Genomic DNA, 23,698 nt, shown 5'->3' with positions numbered 1-23,698 from the left:
CTGAGTAACTCCCATTCCTCTTCATTTTTTCTGCCTCCAACACATACGTTTTATTTCTAGTAATAGTGAATTCCCTTATCTCTTGCTGTATGAGCTTGACAACCATGAGTGGTTCTACCTCCAAGCAGAACTCCTAATCCATCTTCTGAATGAGACTGCTACTTTAATCCTAATTTTGAACAAAAAGATAACTATAAATAAATGACTCTTGTGATATTGTTTTTGTGAGTAGATGTAGTACTGATTAGACTGGAAATAGAATTAAAGATGTTTCCTTTGATCTTCTAGGCCTGAAAAAAGATTAACTCTTCCACCACGTTTTCAGAAAGAACTTCAAGTGCATCTGTCCAGAAGCTCTTCAGTGGATTCAAATGGTATGTGGGTTTTCCACTTTGGATTAGGCGTGTATTCATAACCTGAACCATGTTTATAGCCTTGTATTGTCTTATGTACAAAACAATTTTAACAGTGAAAGACTGATAAAAGCCAATATACCCACCCAGGCTATTTTCTGAGGAAGCCTGCTTAATTGGTAATGTAATTATAAACTGATTAAACATAAAAAGAGCTATTCTGAATTAAACCAATGGTCCGTCTAGCCCAGTATCTAGAGTGACCAGACAGCAAATGTGAAAAATCACTTGAAGAAGTGGAGGTTAGTAACTGTAACTGGAGGGTCTTTGAGATGTATGGTCCCAGTCTATATTGCACACGTGGGTATGCATGCGTGCCATGCGCCCAAGTCTGGAAATTTTTCAGAGCAGTGTCCGTTGGCCCGCACACGTGCAGTAGCTTTCCTTGCGCACTGACAAAGGATATATGAGGCAGTGCGGGTCGACGCTTCTGCAGTTCCACCTCTTATTGCATATCCAACAGGATTCAAGGAAGATGTGATGGAGGGTAGGTAGTGGAATACGGATAGGGACCATACATCTCAAAGAGCTTCCATTTACAGTGACTAACCTCCAGTTCTCAATCTTAACTGTTTAAGATGCATAATTTCTTGGAAATACTTCAACATCCCATTCAATATGAAGCAAACAGGACTGTATTCTTCTGTGTGTGTAATAACAATGTTTCTAGTCAGTGTTACCTTAAGTGACGCTATGCTTAGATTTGTATACTTGATAATACTCAAATATTAATAGTTGGCTTGTGTTCTTCCTACCTGTCTCAAGATAATTGTACCATCTAAGAACATAAAAATGGTTCTACTGGGTCAGACCACTGGTCCATCTACCCAGTATCCTGTTCTCTGGCAGCAGCCAATGCCAGGTGATTCAGAGGGAGTGAACTGAACAAGCAATCATTGAATGAATCATAGACTATCTGGGTTGGAAGGGACCTAAGGAGGTCATCTAGTCCAACCCCCTGCTCAAAGCAGGACCAAGCCCCAACTAAATCATCCCAGCCAGGGCTTTGTCAAGCCTGACGTTAAAAACTTCCAAGGAAGGAGATTCCACCACTTTCCTAGGTAACGCATTCCAGTGCTTCACCACCCTCCTAGTGAAAAAGGTTTTCCTAATATCCAACCTAAACCTTCCCCCCCCCCCCCCCCCCGCAACTTGAGACTGTTACTCCTCGTTCTGTCATCCACTACCACTGTGAACAGTCTAGATCCATCCTCTTTGGAACTCCCTTTCAGATAGTTGAAAGCAGCTATCAAATCCCCCCTCATTCTTCTCTTCTGCAGACTAAACAATCCCAGTTCCCTCAGCCTCTCCTCATAAGTCATGTGTTCCAGTCCCCTAATAATTTTTGTTGCCCTCCGCTGGATGTTTTCCAATTTTTTCGCATCCGTCTTGTAGTGTGGGGCCCAAAACTGGACATGGTACTCCAGATGAGGCCTCACCAATGTCGAATAGAGGGGAACGATCACGTCCCTCGATCTGCTGGCAATGCCCCTACTTATACATCCCAAAATGCCATTGGTCTTGGCAACAAGGGCACTCTGTTGACTCATATCCAGCTTCTTATCCACTATAACCCCTAGGTCCTTTTCTGCAGAACTGCTGCCTAGCCATTTGGTCCCTAGTCTGTAGAGGTGCATGGGATTCTTGCGTCCTAACTGCACTTGTCCTTGTTGAACCTCATCAGATTTCTTTTGGCCCAATCCTCTAATTTGTCTAGGTCCCTCTGTATCCTATCCCTACTCTCCAGCGTATCTATCTCTCCTCCCAGTTTAGTGTCATCTGCAAACTTGCTGAGGGTGCAATCCACGCCATCCTCCAGATCATTAATGAAGATACTGAACAAAATCGGCCCGAGGACCAACCCTTGGGGCGCTCCACTTGATACCGGCTGCCAACTAGACATGGAGCCATTGATCACTACCCATTGAGCCCGACAATCTAGCCAGCTTTCTGTCCACCTTATCATCCGTTCATCCAGCCCATACTTTAACTTGCTGGCAAGAATACTGTGAGAGACTGTGTCAAAAGCTTTGCTAAAGTCAAAGAACAACACATCCACTGCTTTCATCCACAGAGCTGGTTATCTCGTCATAGAAGGCAATTAGATTAGTCAGGCATGACTTGCCCTTGGTGAATCCATGACTGTTCCTGATCACTTTCCTTTCCTCTAAGTGCTTCAGAATTGATTCCTTGAGGACCTGCTCCATGATTTTTCCAGGGACTGAGGTGAGGCTGACTGGCCTGTAGTTCCCAGCATCCTCCTTCTTCCCTTTTTTAAAGATGGGCACTACATTAGCCTTTTTCCAGTCATCCGGGACCTCCCCCGATCACCATGAGTTTTCAAAGATAATGGCCAATGGCTCTGCAATCACATCCGCCAACTCCTTTAGCACTCTTGGATGCAGCACATCCGGCCCCATGGACTTGTGCTCGTCCAGCTTTTCTAAATAGTCCAGAACCACTTCTTTCTCCACAGAGGGCTGGTCACCTCCTCCCCATGCTGTGCTGCCCAGTGCAGTAGTCTGGGAGCTGACCTTGTTCGTGAAGACAGAGGCAAACAAGCATTGAGTACATTAGCTTTTTCCACATCCTCTGTCACTAGGTTGCCTCCCTCATTCAGTAAGGGGCCCCCACTTTCCTTGACTTTCTTCTTGTTGCCAACATACCTGAAGAAACCCTTCTTGTTACTCTTAACATCTCTTGCTAGCTGCAACTCCAGATGTGATTTGGCTTTCCTGATTTCACTCCTGCAAGCCCGAGCAATATTTTTATACTCCTCCCTGGTCATTTGTCCAATCTTCCACTTCTTTTAAGCTGCTTTTTTGTGTTTAAGATCAGCAAGGATTTCACTGCTAAGCCAAGCTGGTCACCTGCCACATTTACTATTCTTTCTACACATCGGGATGGTTTGTCCCTGTAACCTCAATAAAGGATTCTTTAAAATACAGCCAGCTCTCCTGGACTCCTTTCCCCCTCATGTTGTTCTTTTGTCCACTCCCTGCTTCTAGGGAACAGAGGCTAGAGACACTCAGAACGTGGCCATCTTGGCTAATAGCCACTGATGTATCTATCCTGCATTAACTTATCTAATTCTTTTTTTAACACAGTTAGTTTTTGCCTTCAGAACATCCCCTGGCAACAAGGTCCACAGGTTGACTGTGCATTGTGTGAAGAAGTACTACTACTTCAAGTGATGGTCCCCATGTGTCTTCCCACACGTGTGTGTGCATGCGCGCCATGCTCCTGAGTCTGGAAGTGTTCCTTAACAATGTCCATTGACTTGCACGCGCATAGTACATCTCCTCGTGCTTCCCACAGGGGCATAAGAGGTAGTGTGGGTCTTCACCCCTCCAGTTCCCTTTTACTGCTGCATGGCCTGAGTTGGAACCCCCTTTTTCCTTTGCGTTCTTAGTCTGCTGAGAGTTGCTCTTTTTTGTACATAGTTGTAGGTAGATTTACAGGTAAGTTTTTGTGCAGTGTACTTAATGTAGAAGTTCTTTTTTCCCTTTCATGGATCGACACCCTGCCTCCTGCCCATGCTCCTGCTCCTGCTCCTTCTTCCCTCTGGAGCACACATCGTGGCACTCTGCTCCATCTGTAAGTCTTTCCTGCCCAGGATCAGGGAAGCCCATGAGCTCTGCCTCCTTAAATACCTTATGGCGGAAGCTATGCAGCCCCAGGCACAGCTGGGCCAGGATCTGAGACACTCCCCCATCTCCCCGCACCCCCCCCCTCCCCAAACCTGCCTCGTACAGCAGCCACCACTAGCAGAGAGTGCCGCACCGACAGTACCCAAGGCCAAGGACAAGTCCTGGCATGAGACCAGAAAACATTCTCTCAGGCACAAGAGCAGGTCCCGCAGAGGACTGCTCACGAGTGCAGGGTTTCCTCCATGAGCTAAGCCAGGTTGGGTGAGACAATGCACGTGTAGCTGGCTAAACCATCACCCAAGATCCCACAAATGGAGGGTAAGGCCAAACGCGCACAGGATCTGCCTGTACCGACGCTTATCTCAGCATCCAAGCCTCTGGAACGCTCACTGGTGCATGCAACACCACCCACTCTGCTGGTAACCCACATCTGCCAGACAGGCTGGGCATACAGATACTGCCAGGCCCCTTGAGTGTTTCCCTTGGTACCCCACAGACCCCTGGCTGCACAGAGACCTTCCTGTTGGTAGTGGAGGTAATCCTCCCTTACTTGCAGTTGCCTCTTCTCTCGGGCTCTCTGCTTACCCATGACATCCCTACACGGGAGGATAAACCCCTGCTGCTGCTGCTAGAGAAACCTATCCCACTGCCACCACACCACAGTCCTCCGATACCAACAGTTCCACCATTGCTAGACCAGGCCTCCATCTCCTAAGAATTCTCTGATGCAGAAGCATCACTTTCATCGGTTCCACACCGGAGTGCGGATGTGCAACCCAGCCCGCCCTACTCTTTGGCATAGGAGCCAACAGAGGAGACCTGTTGCCACTTCTGTGGCACCCGCTGCCACTGATCGACCTCACCTTCTGGCCATACTGGGGAACCTGGGATTCCTACCACAGATGCCACACACCATCTCAGGTTCCTCTGTACTCCCGCCGGCTCTACTGGTGTTTGAAGAAGAGGAGGACGTCGAACCAGTACCGCCGCCTCCTCTGGTCCCAACCAGCACATCCTTGCTGCAGGATGAGGTGGTTGTTCCTCTCCCAGCTCTCTCTGCCGGATGATCACCGTCAATATCAGGATTTGCTACAGAGGGTGGTTGCAGTCTTGGAAGTCCTGTTGGAAGAAGTTCAGGACTCACAACATCTGCTGTTGGACATCCACCAACCTCAAAGGCCATCTAGTGTAGTCCTCCCTATCAATGAGGCTATCCTGGAACTGGCGCATGCGGTGTGGCACACACCAGCCTCGTGTGAACCCACACCTAAGGAGGTGGAGAGACGCTACTTACCAGTTAAGGGGGCAACTTTCCTGTTCACCCATCCACCCCTGAGCTCCCTGGGTGTCCAAGCATCTTCAGAATGGGCAAGACAGCATCCACAAAAATCCACCCCTCCAGACAAGACTGCTAAGAGGCTAAATCTGCTGGGTAGGAAGGTCTGTTCCTCTGTAGGACATCAATTCCGTATTGCTAATTATCAGTATCCGCTAGCCAAGTATGACTTTAATAACTACAATATGCTAGCAGAGTTCAAGAACAAACTCCTGCTCAAACACAAGGAGCAATTCCAGGTGCTGGTAGATTAAGGGAGACTGGTCACCAAGGTGGCCCTCCAGGCAGCAGTGGATGTGGCCAACATCCTCTGTCTCTAGCCACCAGAGTAGTCGTGCGAAGGGACTTGTGGCTACAATCTTCTGGCTTCCCTAGGGAGGTCCAAAATATGAAAGAGGACCTCCCTTTTGATGAGCATAAACTCTTCAGCGACAAGACTGGCGAATTCCTACACTCTCAACGATTCTAGACCAACACTATGGTCCCTGGGCATATATACTCTGACCCCTAGACGCAGACAGCAGATACAACCTGCCCACAGCCGCACACACCCTATCCTGCCTACTATCTGCCCCAAGAGCCACCATGCTGACAACTATTGTCTGCCACAACCACCTCCTCAACCCTCTTCCAACTGCCAGCCAAAGGCTGATACCTGCAAGCCTCGCTCAATACCACCCGCAGCACCCCATGTCATCTTTGGGGGCTGTCGTTCCCTATTTGCCCACAATGGGTGCAAGATCACCACAGACAGTTGGGTACTGGAGGTCATCCACCATGGATACTCCATAGAGTTCCTTTCCTTTCCTTCCCATTTCATCGCCTCCTTACCTAACCCTCCCCCATGGCACCCCTCCCATCATTTGCTCCTCCAACAATAAGTAGATGCTCTGCTTCTCTAGGGGGAGGGGGCAATAGAGTCCATCCTGCCTCAGTACAGAGAGAGAGGGTTCTACTCACCATACTTCCTCATTCCGCAAAAGGGTGGAGGATGCCGCCCCATTCTTGATCATCAGTTTCTGAATATGTTTTTCAGGAAGTCCAAACTCTGCATGGTGACGTTGGCATTGATTATGCCCTCCCTGCACCAGGGAGCCTGGTTCGCAGCTCTCGACATGAAAGACACTTTCTTCCATGTGGGCATCCACCCATCTCACCTCCATTTCAGGGTAGGGCACCACCATTACCAATTTCAGGTCCTCCTGTTTGGCATAGCGATGGTGCCAAGAGTATTCACAAAAGTCTTTGCTGTGGTAGCGGCCCAGATGCTACGCCTTGGCTACTCAGTATTCCCCTAGCAGGACGATTGGCTCCTGATGGTGCTATCTCGATTGCAGGCACTCTCCATGATCCACTGTCTCATGTCTCCTAGCATCTCTGGGTATCTGCATCAACGAGGACAAGTTGTTGTTGATACCCACAAAGACAATAAATTTCATTTGCGTGCAGCTGGGCTCTTATTGTGGTCTGGGCCTTCCTTTCACCTGACTGCTTTGCAGCGCTGACAGCCCTCATTGCACACCTATGTTGCAGACTACACACCATGGTCTGCCACTCTCTCTCCCTCCTTGGGCATATGGTGGCCTTCACTTCCATGATGCTGCACACATGGCTCCATATGTGCTGTCTACGAGCTTGGCTTCTCTCCATTTACAAACTCAACAGACCATATTGACTTCAGGGTCCCCATCCCAGAGACCATGCTGACCCCCTTACGTGGTGGTCCGCTCCCTCCAAGATCATGATTGGCACACCACAAGCCACCATCATGACAGACACCTCCCTCGCCAGATGGGGAGCCCACTTAAGCCACCACGCAGCTCAAGGGTAATCAACGCTGTGTGACAAAACATTCTAGAACTTCAGACAGTCCTGGCATGCAAGGCCTTCCTCCTGCTCATACGTTTCCTATACATTCAGCTCCTTTCCGACAACATCATGGCAGTGTTATACATCAACAAGACAGTGCCAGGTCTTCCTCCCTCTGCTCCAAGTTGGTCTGGCTATGGAACTGGTGCATCTGCAATGAGGTGACATTTCAGGCTGCTTACCTACTAGGGGCCCAGAATTCCCTGGCCGACACGCTCAGCAGAACTCTCTACCTCGACCACAAGTGGGAGCTATGCGATGCCACAAAGTGTCGTAAAGTGGGGAACCCCCTGGTGGATCTCTTTGCCATTCCCTGGAATCAAAAGCTCCCGCTCTGTTACTCCAAAGAATCTAGAAGAGAGCTCTCAAGGCGACACACTCCTCCTTCCCTGGATGGGCGACCTCTGCTACGCCTTCTCTCCTTCTCCCCCCTTCCCCTGCTACTGCAGGTGCTATGCAAGATTCACGAGGACAGTGGCACTGTCCTCATAGCATCTTTCTGGCTCCGGCAGTTCTGGTTCACAGACCTCCTCAGACTCTCCGTCCAGACAGCACTCTGCCTTTGCACACTCCCAAATCTCCTCACACAAGATTGGGGGAGACTCAGCCATCCCAATCCAGACCCTCTTCACCTCACAGCCTGGTATTTGGATGGGCATCAAGCGTAGACAGTGCTTGCTCTGTCCTTTTGGCAAATCTTCACCCAAAGTAGGAGAGACTTCACTAGGACCTGTTACCGAGCTAAATGGAGATGCTTCCTAGAGTGGGCCCACTGCCACCACTATTCTCTGAGCATGGTGACCATTGCCATCGTTCTCAACTAAGTCCTCAAGACATTGGGTCTGGCTCTGTTCTCCATGTGTATTTAGCAGCACTTAGCACCTTTCTACCCCCATGGACAGCACATCTATATTTACCTACCCTACCACTGTCCTGCTTCCTAAAAGGTTTACTCAAACCCTTTCCACCAGTGCACACCCCCATGGGACCTTAATCTCATTCTCTCTGCCCTCACAAGACCTCCCTTTGAACCAATGACAACAGGCTCCCTTTCCCAGCTCTCAATGAAAGTGGCATTCTTGGTATCCGTTACCTTGGCCAGGTGGGTCAGTGAGCTTGCAGCCATGATGGCAGATCTCTCCCTCTCTCCCCCCGCCCCCGTATATTCCACCAGAACTAGGTGTTCCTACAACTGCACCCCAAATTCCTTTCTAAAGTGGTGTCTGAGTTCCACCTCAGTCAATTGATCCACTTGGCAGTATTCTATCCAAAGATGCACACCTCCCCCGCTGACAAGAGTCCTGCACTCCCTTGATGTTCGAGGCTCACTAGCCTTCTACCGCCACAGGACTCGCCCATTTTGGAAGTTGACTAATCTCTTTGTGACCATTGCTGAAAGGGCAAAGGGATAAGCCCCCCTCACCCCAATGACTCTCCAAATGGGTCTCAGGGTGCATCCTCAAATGCTACAAATGCTCCAATCTACCTCCTCCCTGGCAGGGTAGCAGTGCATTTTGCACTGCTGCCTCAGTCTCCCTTGCAGGTCTGTCCTGGCAGGACATCTGTCGAGCAGCGATGTGGCACTTGTCCACACATTCAAAGCACACTAAACCATAACATGCAGCAGTGACCGATGCAGCTTGGTTCTATTGGCGTCCCGCAGCCACTTCTGCACTGATTACTTCCTACAAGTCACACACGTGGAATACAGATAGGGACCACACATCTCTAAGAACCTCCAGTTACCGGTAAGTAACCTCTTCCTTTTGTTTGTTTTAAACCTGCTGCCTATTGATTTCATTGGGTGACCCCAGTTCTTGTGTTACGTTGAAGGGTATGCTTGTGTTCATTTTAAGCAAAATGTGATTTAGAAGGTATGTGTGCATAAAGAAGCATGCTGTGGTTCACCACCCTAGGAACATTCTAGAAAAGGCCAAAGGGGGGGGCGCGAGCTCAACATGTGGAGTGGAGAAGTATAAGCATGTGATGAACAGAGCTATATGTAGAAAGGTTAAATGTGATTGGCTAGAGGTTTGTGTTATGTAACTTGTGTGCTATAAACTAGCAATGGGAGGGGCTCCTTGCTGGGGGGGACTCTGGCTGATGTTTGTACCAGGGGCTCTCCCTCTGTGCTCATTGAAGAAAGTCTTGTCGGATTGGGAACCCTTGATTCTGCCCACCATCTGACTCATTTGGTGGTTATTGGGAACCACAAAATCCCAACAATGTGGAGGAGTAAATAACACTTTTTTTTTTTCTCCACACGATTCATGATTTTATGGACCTCTATCCTATCCTTTACTTGTCTCGTCTCCAAGCTGAAAAGTCCCATTCTTTTTATTCCCTCCACATAGGGAAGCTATTCCAAACCCTTCATCATTTTTGTTGACCTTGTCTGTACTTCCTCTAATTTTAATATATCTTTTTTTTGAGATGGGGCGACCAGAACTGCACGCAGTATTCAAGATGTGGGTGTACCATGGGTTTATATAGAGGCATTATGATATTTCCTATCTTCTCTATCCCCTTTTCTAATGCTTCCTAACATTGTTAGCTTTTTGATTCCACTGCACATCGAGTGGATGTTTTCAGAGAACTATCCACAATGACTCCAAGATCATTCTTGAGTGGTAACAGCTATTTTAGAACCCATCATTTTGTATGTATAGTTGGGATTATGTTTCCAATATGCATTATTTGCATTTGTCAACACTGAAATTCATCTGCCATTTTGTTGCCCAGTCACCCAGTTTTGTGAGATCCCTTTGTAACTCTTCACAGTCTGCTTTGGACTCAACTATCTTGAGTAGTTTTGTATTGCCTGAAAATGTTGCCACCTCACTGTTTACCCCTTTTCCCAGATCATTTATGACTATATTGAACAGCACTGGTCCCACTTCAGATCCTTTGGGGGACACCACTACTTACCTCTCTCCATTCTGAAAACTGACCATTTATACCTACCCTTCGTGTTCTGTCTTTTAACCAGTTACTGATCCTTGAGAGGACCTTCCCTCTTATACCAAGACTGCTTACTTCACTAAAGAGCATTTGGTGAGGGACCTTGTCACAGGCTTTCTGAAAATCTGTGCACACTATATGTACTGGATCACCCTTGTCCACATGTTTGTTGACCCCCCTCAAAGAATTCTAATAGATTGGTGAGTCATGATTTCCCTTTACTAAAGCCATGTTGACTCTTCCCCCCAGCAAATTTTGTTTATCTGTGTCTGATAATTTTGTTCTTTATTGTAGTTTCAACCAGTTTGGCTGGTGCTAAAGTTAGGCTAATTGGCCCATAATTGCTGGGATCGCCTCTAGAGCCTTTTTTAAAAATTAGCATCACATTAATTATCCTCCAGTCACCTGGTACAGAAGATGATTTAAATGATAGGTTACATACCACAGTTGTTAGTTCTACAATTTCATATTTGAGTTCCTTCAGAACTCTTGGGTGAATACTATCTGGTTTAGTGTATCAATTTGTTCCAAAACTACCTCCAACACCTCAGTCTGGGACAGTTCCTCAGATTTGTCACCTAAAAAGAGTGGCTCAGGTTTTGGAATCTCCCTCACATCCCCTGCTGTGAAGACAGATGCAACGAATTTGTTTAGGTTCTCTGCAATGGCTTTCTCTTCCTTGAGTGCTCCTTTAACACCTCAGTCGTCCTGTGGCCCTGCTGATTGTTTAGCAGGCTTCCTGATTCTGATTTACTTAAAAAAAGGTTTTGCTGTTAGTTTTTGAGTCTTTGGCTAGTTGCTCTTCAAATTCCTTCTTGGCCTGCCTAATTATACTTGACTGGACAGAGTTTATGCTCCTTTCTGTTTTCCTCGGTAGGATTTAACTTCCAATTTTTAAAGGATACCTGTTTGCCTCTAAGGGCTTCTTTTACTTTATTGTTTTTGCTACTGTGGCACTTTGGTCCTCTGACTCTGTTTTTTAATTTGGGGCATACATTTAATTTGAGCCTCTGTTACAGTGTTTTTAAAACGTTTCCATGCAGCTTGCAGGCATTTCACTTTTGGAACTATACCTTTTAATTTCTGTTTAACTAGCTTCCTCATTTTTATGTAGTTCCCCTTTCTGAAGTTAAATGCTACGGGCGGGGGGAGGGATAGCTCAGTGGTTTGAGCATTGGCCTGCTAAACCCAGGGTTGTGAGTTCAATCCTTGAGGGGGCCATTTAGGGATCTGGGGCAAAAATTGGGGGATTGGTTCTGCTTTGAGCAGGGGCTTGGACTAGATGACTTCCTGAGGTCCCTCCCAATCCTGATATTCTATGATTCTATGTTCTTTAAAAGGAAATTGTAGAACAACATTGCCACTTTAAAAATTTTCATTTTTTCCATCTTTACAGATAATTTGAATGAGCCAGTTTCAGAAACGCACAGAATCCCCACTGGCCCTTCCAATTCTAACATAAACGAAGTTCAGAATCGTGTTAAAGAAGTTTTGAATAAGTACAGCAATGGTATCTGGCTATCGAAGATGCCACAGTTTTACAGAGAGATATACGAAGAGGAACTTAATACAGCCTTACTCCAACGGTTTGAATACTGGCCTCATATTTGCACAGTAAGTTTTTGGTGGTCTTCCCACAGAGGCTCCTAATATTTTTAATAGAAATATTTGATCTTTTTTTTTTAAACCATCTATGTGACAAACACCTTTTCTAATAGTTCTTACATTTAGCTTTTTCCTTTAACATAAAGGGAGGGATACAGATTTTTTTTCAAGGAAGTGTTTTCTTATACTCCAAACTTTTCTGGCTATTGATCACTAGGAGATTTGTGAATGAATATTTAGCTCTGTTTGAAAAAGTGCAACTATTCATACAAAGCAGAGAAAAATGCTCTCTCAAGTGACAAGTCCCACTAGACATAAAATGACAACTAATGCTCCTGATTATCATTATAATAATAGAACTTTATAGTTCTGATAAATGTATATCATCTTTCATGAACCAATTTAAAAACAATCAACTTGTATCAGGGCAGTAAAGCAGTGTGAAGAGATGAATATGGGGGGTGAGGGGAGAGAATTAGCAAACGATAATACTTGAAATGGTCAAAGTTGTAACTAGAGTAATGAGTAGCCGAAGGGATGACAGACTTTTTAATACGAACATAGTTTGTCTGGTGGTTCCCTTTACACTCTCCAATTGTGACCTGCCTCACTGGTTGAACAGCAAGAGTTTTAGTTTTACCCTGGATTTCAAATGTTTTCCTTGGGCTTGTTCGTCCTCCACTTGAGGCATTTAGGCCTCCTACCTTCTCTTCTGTCTGACATGAGAAGAGAATAAATGATAGAAAAAGCAAGAGAATATAAATTAAGGGGGAAATATTCTTATATCACGAGGATGTGGGATATATCAGCTGGCAAAATTCAAGTAAATGTTATATATGTAAATTACTTGCAGCCTTCTGGGAAGACGCTAATGGAGCCTGTGGATATTGTGCCTAGGTTCTCTGGGTTCTGGTCCGTCTCTGTGCCCTTGCACAGGTTGTAAGGTTCATCAGGTCAGCTTTCAGAGCAGAGGTGCTTTGACATCCCAGGGCTCTTGTTCTCCCGTGGACTCAGAGGAGTACTCTGTTTCTGTAACATTTGGGGCATCTCTTCTAGGGCCACTTTGCTTTGTCCTTCATTTTACACATGGGTGTGTGACCCTTCTGAGAAGGTCCTCTTTCCCACTTGGGGTGGGTATTGGACTTCATAAAATAACAGCTTTAAAACAAACAGGATGCTCTCCTTTCCCTGCCTTTCTCTCTCAAGGAAATTAAGACATTGTCTCTGTCATGAACTCTGAGGCTGTGGCAGAGTGGATCAAAGATGGCTCCGTTATCTGTGGCATCATCCCCCTCTGACCAGTATTCCTAATGCACTTCTTCAGAGGAGGAGGAAGGGGTAGGAAATGTGTGACCTCTCCCTTTTTGGTAAGAGAAGGGTTGTTTCCTCCTTGGCCTCTCATGAGGAAATAAAAGAAAACTATCTCACCACCTGATGTTTTCAGACAAGTCTAGGAGTTGATAAAACAGAGTCTGGAACTGGAAACTTTAGCTGTGCAGGAAAAGACACACTGCTTTGTTTGATATCCTGGAGTCCGAGGAGAGAGGGAAATATGCTTTATCCCTTTATAATGTGCTCGATCCAGCTAAATGGTCATATGGCCCAAAGTCAAGCTGTCCTGGCCAGGTACTAGCTTCGTCTTTAGGAAAAGCTGCTCCCTATGCCTGCCTGCAGTTGTTCTGATACTCAGTAAAAGGAATTGGTGACTGAGGAGTGTGTAGTGCATATCCTATACCTAGTTTGACACTTCACCTTATAAGGTGGCATCATCTGTTTCTGACAGTACTGCTGCCTGAAAACCTTGAGCCTTTCACCTGCAGCTCATGGCCATGTGGAAGACCTCCTGTTAGAGGAGAAGGGGTTTCATCAACCTTGAAATAAAAACGCAGGGTCCTTCATTTCCCCCAACATTTCACCTATCATGTCTATCTCTGGGACTGTGCTAAACAGCCAAGAAAATGGTCTATACTTCCTGCTTGTACTTGCCCATCATCTTCTGATTTCTAGTTTTTGTTTCGGCTGCAGCCTTGGCAAGGTCTGGGGAAGCAGGGCAGTGTAAAACATTTTAGGCAGGGACTGTCTTTCATTTTATGTAGTACCTAGTACAGTGTGTAGGCCTGGTGTTGGTTGGAGACTCAAGTCTGTACTGTAATGCAACTAACAATCTCGTAATGCTCTTCCCAAAATCTTACGTCACAGGGAAGCTAGACTTTAATACCTTACATGTCAATAAGGCTCTGAGTTTGAGAGATATGACATAAGGCATTTTTTTACTCTTTGGAATTTTTGTAGCCTTTGGGAGTTGATATAAAAGGAACTCCGTTTCCATTCAACCTACTCCATCTAGGCAAATGTTGCTAACTGAAAATGGAAGTTGATTGGGGTGTCAGTACTTCAGGGTCTGAAGCTTATTGTCCCAGGGCCTGCTTGTTCATAGAAATCTGCAGGGGTGCTCAGCCTAGATTCCTGTATGTGCATTTACACATCACTAGTTTCTTGACTGAGCATTTAGGTGCTTATCTTATGCTCAAATAAATTTGTTAGTCTCTAAGGTGCCACAAGTACTCCTTTTCTTTTTGCGAATACAGACTAACACGGCTGCTACTCTGAAACCTACCTAGGTGGAAGGCATTTCTTGAAATCTAAAGTACTTCCCAGCCCACCTTCCTAGTCTGGTGGTTGAATAATTCACTAGAAACCCAGAACTGAGATTATACTGATGCCAGCTCAAGGAATAGATGTAAATGGTAAATACCATAGTAACTGTGGCTCATCGGGAGTGTTGTTCCAAACACTTTTTCCCAAAGTACATTAAGTGAGATGACCAACATCTGTTATGGGTAATTCATTCTTTCTCCAATCCTTTCTTGGGGGAAACTGAACATTTTTTTAAAAAATTGTTTATCCAGTATAATATGCTTATATTACCAAAGGCAAGCTTGAAGAAGGGGCCTTGCAGTTGGAGCAGAAGATGGTGAGATTTATGACTGTCCTTAGTCCCTATGGAAGCTTGCTGCAATCTTGGACCAGCCCCTGAGAAAACTGTCTCCTTAGAAGATGAACTTACTCTGGTGATAGATTTATTTTGCTTGAGGAGCAGAGGTCTCCACAATCATTGTCCTGGAGCTTTAAGTGGTCTCCGATATGCTGGGCACAGCCCATGGAGTGCTTTGAAGGTAAGGGACTAAGGCTTGAGTTGACTTTGTCTTATGTGGAGCCAGCAAAGTAAGCAGAAGACAGGTCTGATGGGCTCATAATAGCCTGTGTTGCTGAGGAGCCATGCTAATGTTTTGTTCATACTGGCTGCCCACCTTTCCTCCTACTGAGTTCTGTTGGAATTGGCAGAAGGAAGTGATGCATTTGGACCCACAAGACCCTTTATAACTTTGGCTCTGGTCATTTGATGTTGTAGGAGTGGGTTCAGGTGGCCCCATGTTCAGCCCCACTGGGATTGCATCTCCTATATGAATATATAGAGACAACAGTCTCTTGGAAGAACTAGTTATTCTTGTAACCATCCATTTATGTATGACGCAAAGTGCAAGTATCCGTGATCAACATCATTGAATTGGGGTGCACGATGTGTTGGCTGGAATCATTAAGGCCTAAGGGTACTACACTTCCTATGTTCAGTTTTATCTGTAGCTCTGTGCTGGCGAAGGGGTTATTTGGAAATATGGATCCTTTAATGACAAGGACAGTGGTAAGCTGTTTGTTTTGGCTCAGACAAAAGAAAATGCAAAAATACAATGACCAATATGACTTACAGTCTTATATTGGTTTGAAAACGCAATGTGTTTTGAAGTGTTGGCTACCAAAAGCGTGCAAGGTTGTTGCCATATCTAGAAATTAAACACTTGTCAATGAAAAATAAACCCAATGACTTCTTTCAGAAGAAACTTGTCTTGAAAAATCAACCAGATCTGGTTACCTAAACTGGGAATGTCAACGCCATTGATCTTCGGGCATTTCCTTTTGTATTTTCAACTCGCATGACAGTACATGCATTTTTAGAAAATCTTTTCCTATTCCGGGCCTGGAAGGAAATGTCCTCCCCATGCATGACAGCGTAGAAGTGTTCCTCAGAAAATTTGACAGTTGGGCTTTTTTTAAGTTGATAGAGGAAATGTGGAGGCATTTCCTCTTGTTGATCGACTTCATCAGGAAGGCATCAGAAGATCATGAGTCAGTATGAGGGAACCTCAGACTGAACTGTGGGACTGTTGCCTTCATGTCTCAACAGAAGGAAGAGGTAGGTCCAACAACACCTTCATTCAGGGTGCACTTATCTGGACGGTACTGACTGGCCTGGTAAGCAAGATGAGTTGATACCTCAGTGACAAGAACTTGCAGCTGACTTTCTTTAGTGAGGAGCTTGGCAGGTCTTGCCTTTCTCTGAAGGAGGAAAACCTTGCTTAGTTGCAGAAGCCTTGAACATTCTCATATCTCTGGGGCAGGTGTGTGTTCAGTAATATTCGTTTATTCCTAAAGTCTGTATTTACCCAATTCAAACACAGTGGAACTTCTTTCCTCAGCAAGATGAGCGCGCTCATCCACCACATGGAATTTAGTGTAGCTTTAAAATTTTGAACCTTTATCATCAAAATTGCTTTTAGAACCTACATAAGTAGTAGTTCCGGGTATGGTTATAGTTTAAAAAAAAATGTTTCTGCCAATGTTCAGGGTTGGACATGCAGGGAGGGGGAGGGGAGTCATAAAACACTTTGTCTGGAAAAGAGTCACCATCTTGAGTTGGGAAACTATTTATTCCATTTATGCACCAAGTTTCATTCCTAAATCTAAGACTTCCTGAAGAAGTTTGAGACTTGTGTAAACTTATTGAACACAGAGCTTTTATTTCCATTTAGGAAAGGTGTCCTGTAAAGCCGCCTAGGCTCTCTAGTTTTTGGAGATAATGTTTTTCGGATGAAGATTAACTCTGGTTCAAGTGGATTGGACCTTGTGTTCAGACTCGTTACACTAGAGCTGGGGTTCCTCTTTGAGAGGCCCTAAGGCTTCCATTCCAAGGCATGCTTAATGGAGTGTTGCCCTTTGTGTGATGTACAATGGAATTTGGAGTTCCATTCATGCAAAGTTATTCTTAATTCAGCATCTCATTTAGGAGAGAAGTTCTTGAACGCTTCGGTTAGTACTTCTCTGTCCTCCTTTTCTTGTATTGTACTGTTAAATTGAATGTGGATCTGCAGAAGTCCTTGTCAAATGAGGAAGATTAGTTTAAATACGTGCTTGTGCAAATCCCCATGCCTTCTTTCCCAGCCGGGACTTCGTAATAGATATTTCAATGCGTTGCAGAAACCAGTGACAGCTTAGGGTGTGCTCAGTCTTATACCTGCAGGCCTGAAACCACTGCTCTGCAAAGGGGTGCTCAAGCATCTCCAATTGCCATTGCTTTTATGGATTCTGAGGCCCAAAGAGACTGTTACGGTCCTCTAGCCTGACCTCCTGTATAGCCCAGGCCGGAGAACGTCCCTACAAGAATTCCTAGAGTAGATCTTTTTTAGAAAAACTTCCTATCTTGGTTTAAAAATTTATCAGTGATAGAAGATACACCGTTGGAAAATTGTTCCATTGGTTAAAAATTTACACCTTAGTTCCCTTCTGGATTTGTCCAGCTTCCAACTTCCAGCCACTGGATTGCGTTGTACCTTTCCTTGCTAAAATGAAGAGCCCGTTATTAAATAGGGTCTTTTTAGAAGGCTGGCAAAGCCTTCCACTACAGGATGGATCTATGGAGGCAAGGTATTCAAGGTACCACAGTTACACACCTGCACACAGTCTCAATTATATTGGTATAATCAGACTCTTGAACGCTAGAGAGAAGCTATTTACTAGTAACTGTGGAGGGTTTTTTAGTATGTTGCCTCGGCACATCCACACTAAGGGTTCTGCCCTACCTGTAGCACTGCAAGGTAAGCACCTTTGGAGAAGCATTGATGGATGTATATGTCTGTATCTGTCTCTCATTCCCAGGCTTCACAGCCCAAAAATGCAGTTCCTGAGGTCAGAGTGCCATACTAATGAATCTAGGCGCTTTTGTTGCCCATAGTCAACAAGATTCTTGGGCTCTGTCATTCAAACAAAGCCAAATTTAGATGACTCTACATGAAAAATTCAGCATTCTTGATGGAAGTTTGTTGTTGCATCCACACCACCTTATTCAGATTACAGATGGCCCCTCAAATTTTCTCCAGCTCCTGGTAGTTAAAGATGCCACCACAGCCACTGCCTCAGAAAAGCATGTATAAGGTCCCAAAGCCCTGCACCGCATTCATTTTGAAAGATAGCACCTAATTTTGTTGTGATTTACTCCATCCACCTTCCCTTCCTTCCGGAATCCTGAATGTGAGAAGAGCTCCAAAAAGTGTGAATTCTCTTCATTCTTCCAATAGAAGTACAAATCTCCCTGGCACTTCAAGTGTAAAGGAAACGGCCTCTAAGACCACTACCCTTAAAAAGGTGCCCACAGAAATGGGCAAGCCACTTCCGGAGACCTAGCATGCTCCACGAGGGGATCGCTGCTAGAGCCTCTGCATTCGGTGGCGGAAGCCTGCCGAGTAACAACACGGTCGCTCAGCCATTATGAATTGAGGCTGACTTTCACTGGTGTGTGTTTTGTTTTGTTAATGGTGGGTTCTTCAAGTGGGAGTCTGTACAAAGTCGCATGTATAGCAGTGGTTACCAGTTCTGTTTTAATCTTTGTTTTAATTTGGTTCTGCTTCAGTCAAATGGGAGTTTTAACAGCTCCTTAAATCCCTCAAGTTAATCTATCCGCATGTGATCTTAGTCTGTTTTCTTTCTCTACAATTCTATCTCATCTCTGCTTCTTCTGAATCTCTTTGTTCACATCTCCATCTCTTCTCTGGCTCTTCTCCCTACATTCCTGGTTTTCCTTGCGCTAAATGCCAGTGTGCTTATTAATAGGATGGCTCTCTGGGCTAGACAGTCCCCTTCCTGCATAGGGCATCTCTGGGCTTCTGAAAATGAGTTCTTCAACAGTCCCACAGGTAGGGCCTCCCCTCTATGTGGCAACAGTCAGTCTCCAGAGAGGAGCCTCACCAGAGGGCTCCAATCTCTCTAAAAATGCACTGCCAAATCCCTCATCAATGGGGACTTGGCATATTTTAATATTCTTCCCCTGTGGAGGGGCTTGGGGCCTCCTACAAAGTGGAGAGGTCATTAATGGACAAATTTCAGAGACCCTGGAGCTGCCTGGGAATGCTTTGAGGAGGTTTTGAGGCCCCTACTCTAGATTTGGTACGCCTCCAAAGTGCACTTGTTGATTTAGTAAAAGTCAGTCCAAGAACCGAGCTAATCTTGAGCAGAGGAGCATATCTCATGCTTGAGTTGGTCCTCTGCTAAAACCGCCAATGAGGAGGTGAGATCAGTGCTGATTTCACTGTCGTGCAAAATAGTGGGCTCTCGGGTCCAAGGCTGGGAAAATCAGTTTTGGAGTAGATTGGATTATGTTCTGCCTATCACAGGGGGAGAAGAGGAAACTTGTTTTTAAGCACCTCCTAATGTAGTAAGTAGATCCAGTGCCCACTTGGGGAAGGCTGTGTGTCCCGTTTTCCTGCTCAGTGCCCCCTGTAAAGGGAAAAGGAGATGTTAAGGGAAATCATTGCACAAAATAGCTCATGCTTAAATCCCTGTAGATGTCCTCCTAAGATTGTCTGTCTAAAATGCATAGTTGTTCATTCTTAAAATATTTTGGTTCAATTACTTACAAATGGTCAATGTCTCACTGTGCTTTCCTTTTTTCAAGGTGGAAAAAGTGTGCACTGGTGGGCATACAGATGTACTCCTTTATCCTGCTAAGAAAATGCAACACTTAGTGACGAGTGGCATAGACCATGAAGGAACATCTCAGAACCTTACTTCTTCAAAAGCAGATCCTTTCTTAAAGCCAGTTATGGAGACCAAATCAGCTTCTCTGAATAGTGACTTCAAACAGAAAGTTGCAGAAATTTTGTTTAAGTATTCCAATGGTCTTTGGGCTAATGCACTTCCCAAGGTGTATGAAGACACATACAAAGTAAAATTTCCTGAGGATGCTCTGAATAATCTTGACTTATTGTCTGATATATGCACTGTCAACCAGATAAGTGACAGCCCTAAAAAGGCAATCCTCTATGCTAAACCACAAAAATACATGGATGAGAATCTGAATGCCACCAATCGTGTCCATATCCCTGAAGATCTGAAGATAACGGTTGAGCAAGAGTGCTCTCAGTTAATGGAAAAGACCAAAGAGCAGGGTCCAGAAAGTATAATGGTCCCTCCTTTAATCATTCCGGCGGAAGCATCTCCATCTGTATTGGTGGTAGAACTGAACAACACGAATGAAGTTGTTATTAGGCAAGTCTTTACTTCATACTCTTTCTTCATTTTTTCTAAAATCCAGGGATCATTCTGCACAATCAACTTGCTCACTACTTTGCTCACAAAAAGCTATTTTACAAAAGAAAACAGACCAATAGAAAACTCCACTAACAGACTGTAATAGTTACTAAGAACACTAACACATTTAAAATACTATAAAACATATTCAGTTTGCGATTGCAAAATTGAACAGAAATGAGCTCAGTGAAGATTCATTGAACGAATCCCAGCGTAAGCTTTAGAGTGAGACGCAGAGAAGGGCTGAGACTGTTCAGCTGTCATTGGAAAGTAGGGTTTTTAAATTGTCCTCTTCTTCTTCATCATACTGTTCAGATGTCACCTTCCTATTATAGCTGACTCTTAAAACTATGACTCTTTATCCTTTAGTCGAGGTGTATTTCTTCCAATATAAAGGAAAACTGCAGTGTAATGGAAACATGAGAACAATGACTGTGCACTAAAATGTGCACTGTAATATCGCAGTGATCGACTAGTGCTTTGAACTGTTTGCATGTTCGTTTGTGGGTTAGTCCACCAAGGACCAACGTTAAAATAGCTCCGCTGCTTTAGAAAGGGCGGCGGCTGCTGCTATGCTCCCCTATCTAAAGTGGCTGCTTTGTGTCGGGGAATCCCACGGCAGGTTTACTAGCCGTCTTCACGCTGTGATAGAATGTAGAAATCTCTGTGACATACAGATACAGCCGCCGCTCGGCCAACTTTTCATCCAAAAAAGTTGAGTTACAAACCCTTGAAAATTACTTTACAGATACTCGGTAGAGTGGTGTATCAGCACTCCTCTCGTGGCTGTCTGTTTCTGCAGAGTTTAAGCTTACATTTCATAATTTTTTTCCCAGTAATCATCAAAAGCCCCAATCAGGATCTGGGCCCTATTGTGCTAAGCACTCTACAAATACTTTGGGGGGAAGGACTGTCTCTCAAGAGCTTACTAATTATGCAAGGTATGATGAGCAATAGGAGGAAAGATGGGTGGGGGAAACATTTAAATAGACTACCTTTATGCATGATTTGGTTCCAAATCCCTTATACATTTTTAGTATTTAGCAGAAATTGGTATAATTGATCGTGTGTGTGTGTGTGTATATATATATATATATATATATATATATATATATATATATATATATATATATATATATATATATATATATATATATATATATATAGTCAATTATAGCAATTTCTGCTAAATTTCAAAAGTAAATTTCCAATCCTTTTAGTTAAAGAGAAAATTAAGTGCCTCAAAACAGTGGTGTTGGTATGTAGAAAGATGGATACTGTTCTAAATGAATGTTGACTCTGAAGCCTAATGATGATTAACCCATTATGCTGCTAATTCTATCAGAAACAGCCATCTATTTTGGGTTTATGGGCAAAATGTGACTAGAGGACCAACACTTTTCTTTCTCAGTCTGAGCCTTAACACCATTCACATTGTCCTTTACCTCAAGCAAGTTCTTACTCTGTTGTATTTAAGTGCTACAATTGCAGGGGGTGGTTGTAATTTTATCTTGAACTTGACTCTAAACCCAGTAAACTAGTCTGTGCCAAAACTTTTAACCAAGATGGTATACCAGACTTTCTCTGAATGGAAAAAATCGCTGATCAACATAAAGAAAAGGCCACATGAGTTTGTGACTGAGCCTCGGTTATTAAAAAATGACAATACACTTACTACACGGGGGAATTGAAAATATAGGGAGCCCTGGAAGAGTTCAGTTGTTCAGATAAATTAATTTAAAAACAAAGATACTGGTAAATCTGAACTGGTGGCCGCAACTGTGGGATGATTTTTTGCGGGGGGAAATGGCCAGTGGAAGCAAGGACTTGTTCTTGTATGCTAGAATGTTAATCGACCCATGCAGATTGCAAGCTTCGCATCAGTAAGGGGGGTGCACAGTCTTTCTCCCCACCGCATGGTGTTCTGTCAGATCTGGAACCATGCTGAACACTTTTTATTTTTCATTTTGACAGCATTAATTTATTATACACTGAGCGTGTCGCTTACGCTTTTACCTGTTTGAGATTAACTCTTCAAAGTGGATGGATTCTGACATGAAGAATTAAATTTTGGGAACTGCTTACGTTTAAAAAGTCTACACTGTATGTACTGGGTCTAGCTTGGGGTTTTTCTTCCAGAGGCAGAGTTGTGCCATTTTTGTCACTTTGCCAATGTCAGTTTCAGCAGGCATTTCATACTTAGCACCATGCACTTCGGCTCCGTGCATTTCACACTTCCACATGGGTGTCCGATTTGCTGCATCAGCTCAGATCAATGATCCCCTTTTCTTAGGTTCCTTCTATGGAGTCAACGTGGGAAGAGCAAGGAAAAATTCCTGCTCAACAAGAAGCAGGACAGAACACTTCAGTGTTTGAGAGCGTTAGGGAGGCTTCAACACTGCTTAATCGCTGCTTCTGTGAACACAGGCTTTCCAAGAGCATCAGAATAATGCATTCTGAGATTAACACAATTTCTGCTTGTCACACACGCTGACATCCACACCACCCACTTACTCTTCTTCTCGATAAGGACTGCTTGATGACCCTGATTATCAATGTAGTTTTCTGCACTCAAAATTTGAAAGCATTGTCTTGGATTATATGCCCTGTATCCTCTGTCAAGTTGGGTGTATGCTCAACCATCACATATCTGTTCCAGTTCTTAAAAGTTACATTTCTAGTACAGCTTATGTAGCCCTGCATATTCCCAACCTGAAACAGAAATATCTATAGCTAATCTTATTCCATTGCCTGTACATACTACAGAACCTCCCCTGAAGGCTCAGGTTGTGAATGAGCAGCTCATTCTCCTGTCAGTTGTATTTGCCTATGGTTTGTCAGAGGAACATTCCTTATGTCTGACACAGAGAAGGTGGAGGAGAATGTTATATAATCTACTTGAGTGATGACTGTTTTGCTTCTGATCTCAGATGTGAGTGACCTCCATTCCAGAATTGGCTTCATTGGAGTATGTAATGTGGATTAAACTTAAGGTATTGTTGAAGTGGGATGCTCTCAATACATTTCAGATCCTATTTGAGCTGACCAAAGTTCTGTCCCAGTTGCTGTTAGGTGTTGCTAAGGCAGCTTGTTCTGGATGAATTCAATATCTATTTGAGTAGCTCTTCTAGATTTAAGATTTCATAGCCACTGTGACAATCATGAGATTCAGTAAAAACAGCGAGGAGTCCTTGTGGAACCTTAGAGACTAAGAAATGTATTTGGGCATAAGCTTTTGTGGGCTAAAACCCACTTCATCAGATGCGTGGAGTGGAAAACACAGTAGGAAGATATACATACTAAGTACATGAAAAGATGGGAGTTGTCTTACTGAACGGGGGTCAGTTCTAACAAGACAATTCAATTAAAGTGGGCTATTATCAACAGGAGGAAAAATCCCTTTTGTGTAGTGGTAATCAGGGTGGCCCATTTCAAACAGTTGACAA

General features: G+C 44.3%; 1 protein-coding gene across 8 annotated transcripts in view; it reads left to right on the top strand.

The window, feature by feature from the left end:
• The window catches only part of TDRD7 (tudor domain containing 7), a 105,814-nt gene that overhangs the window by 40,375 nt on the left and 41,741 nt on the right, over nucleotides 1–23,698 (top strand). For all 8 annotated transcript variants that reach the window (XM_073346061.1, XM_073346058.1, XM_073346059.1 and 5 more), the window contains 3 exons: nucleotides 289–374; nucleotides 11,626–11,843; nucleotides 19,618–20,210. In XM_073346061.1, coding sequence (XP_073202162.1) covers nucleotides 289–374; nucleotides 11,626–11,843; nucleotides 19,618–20,210 — 897 coding nt within the window. The remainder of the gene's footprint in view (nucleotides 1–288; nucleotides 375–11,625; nucleotides 11,844–19,617; nucleotides 20,211–23,698) is intronic.

Source organism: Lepidochelys kempii, chromosome 5 (assembly GCF_965140265.1).
Source record: "Lepidochelys kempii isolate rLepKem1 chromosome 5, rLepKem1.hap2, whole genome shotgun sequence".
In the NCBI taxonomy this organism is placed as follows: Eukaryota; Metazoa; Chordata; order Testudines; family Cheloniidae; genus Lepidochelys; species Lepidochelys kempii.
Note: the sequence above shows the minus strand (reverse complement) of the source record. Positions and strands in the feature narration are given on the sequence as shown.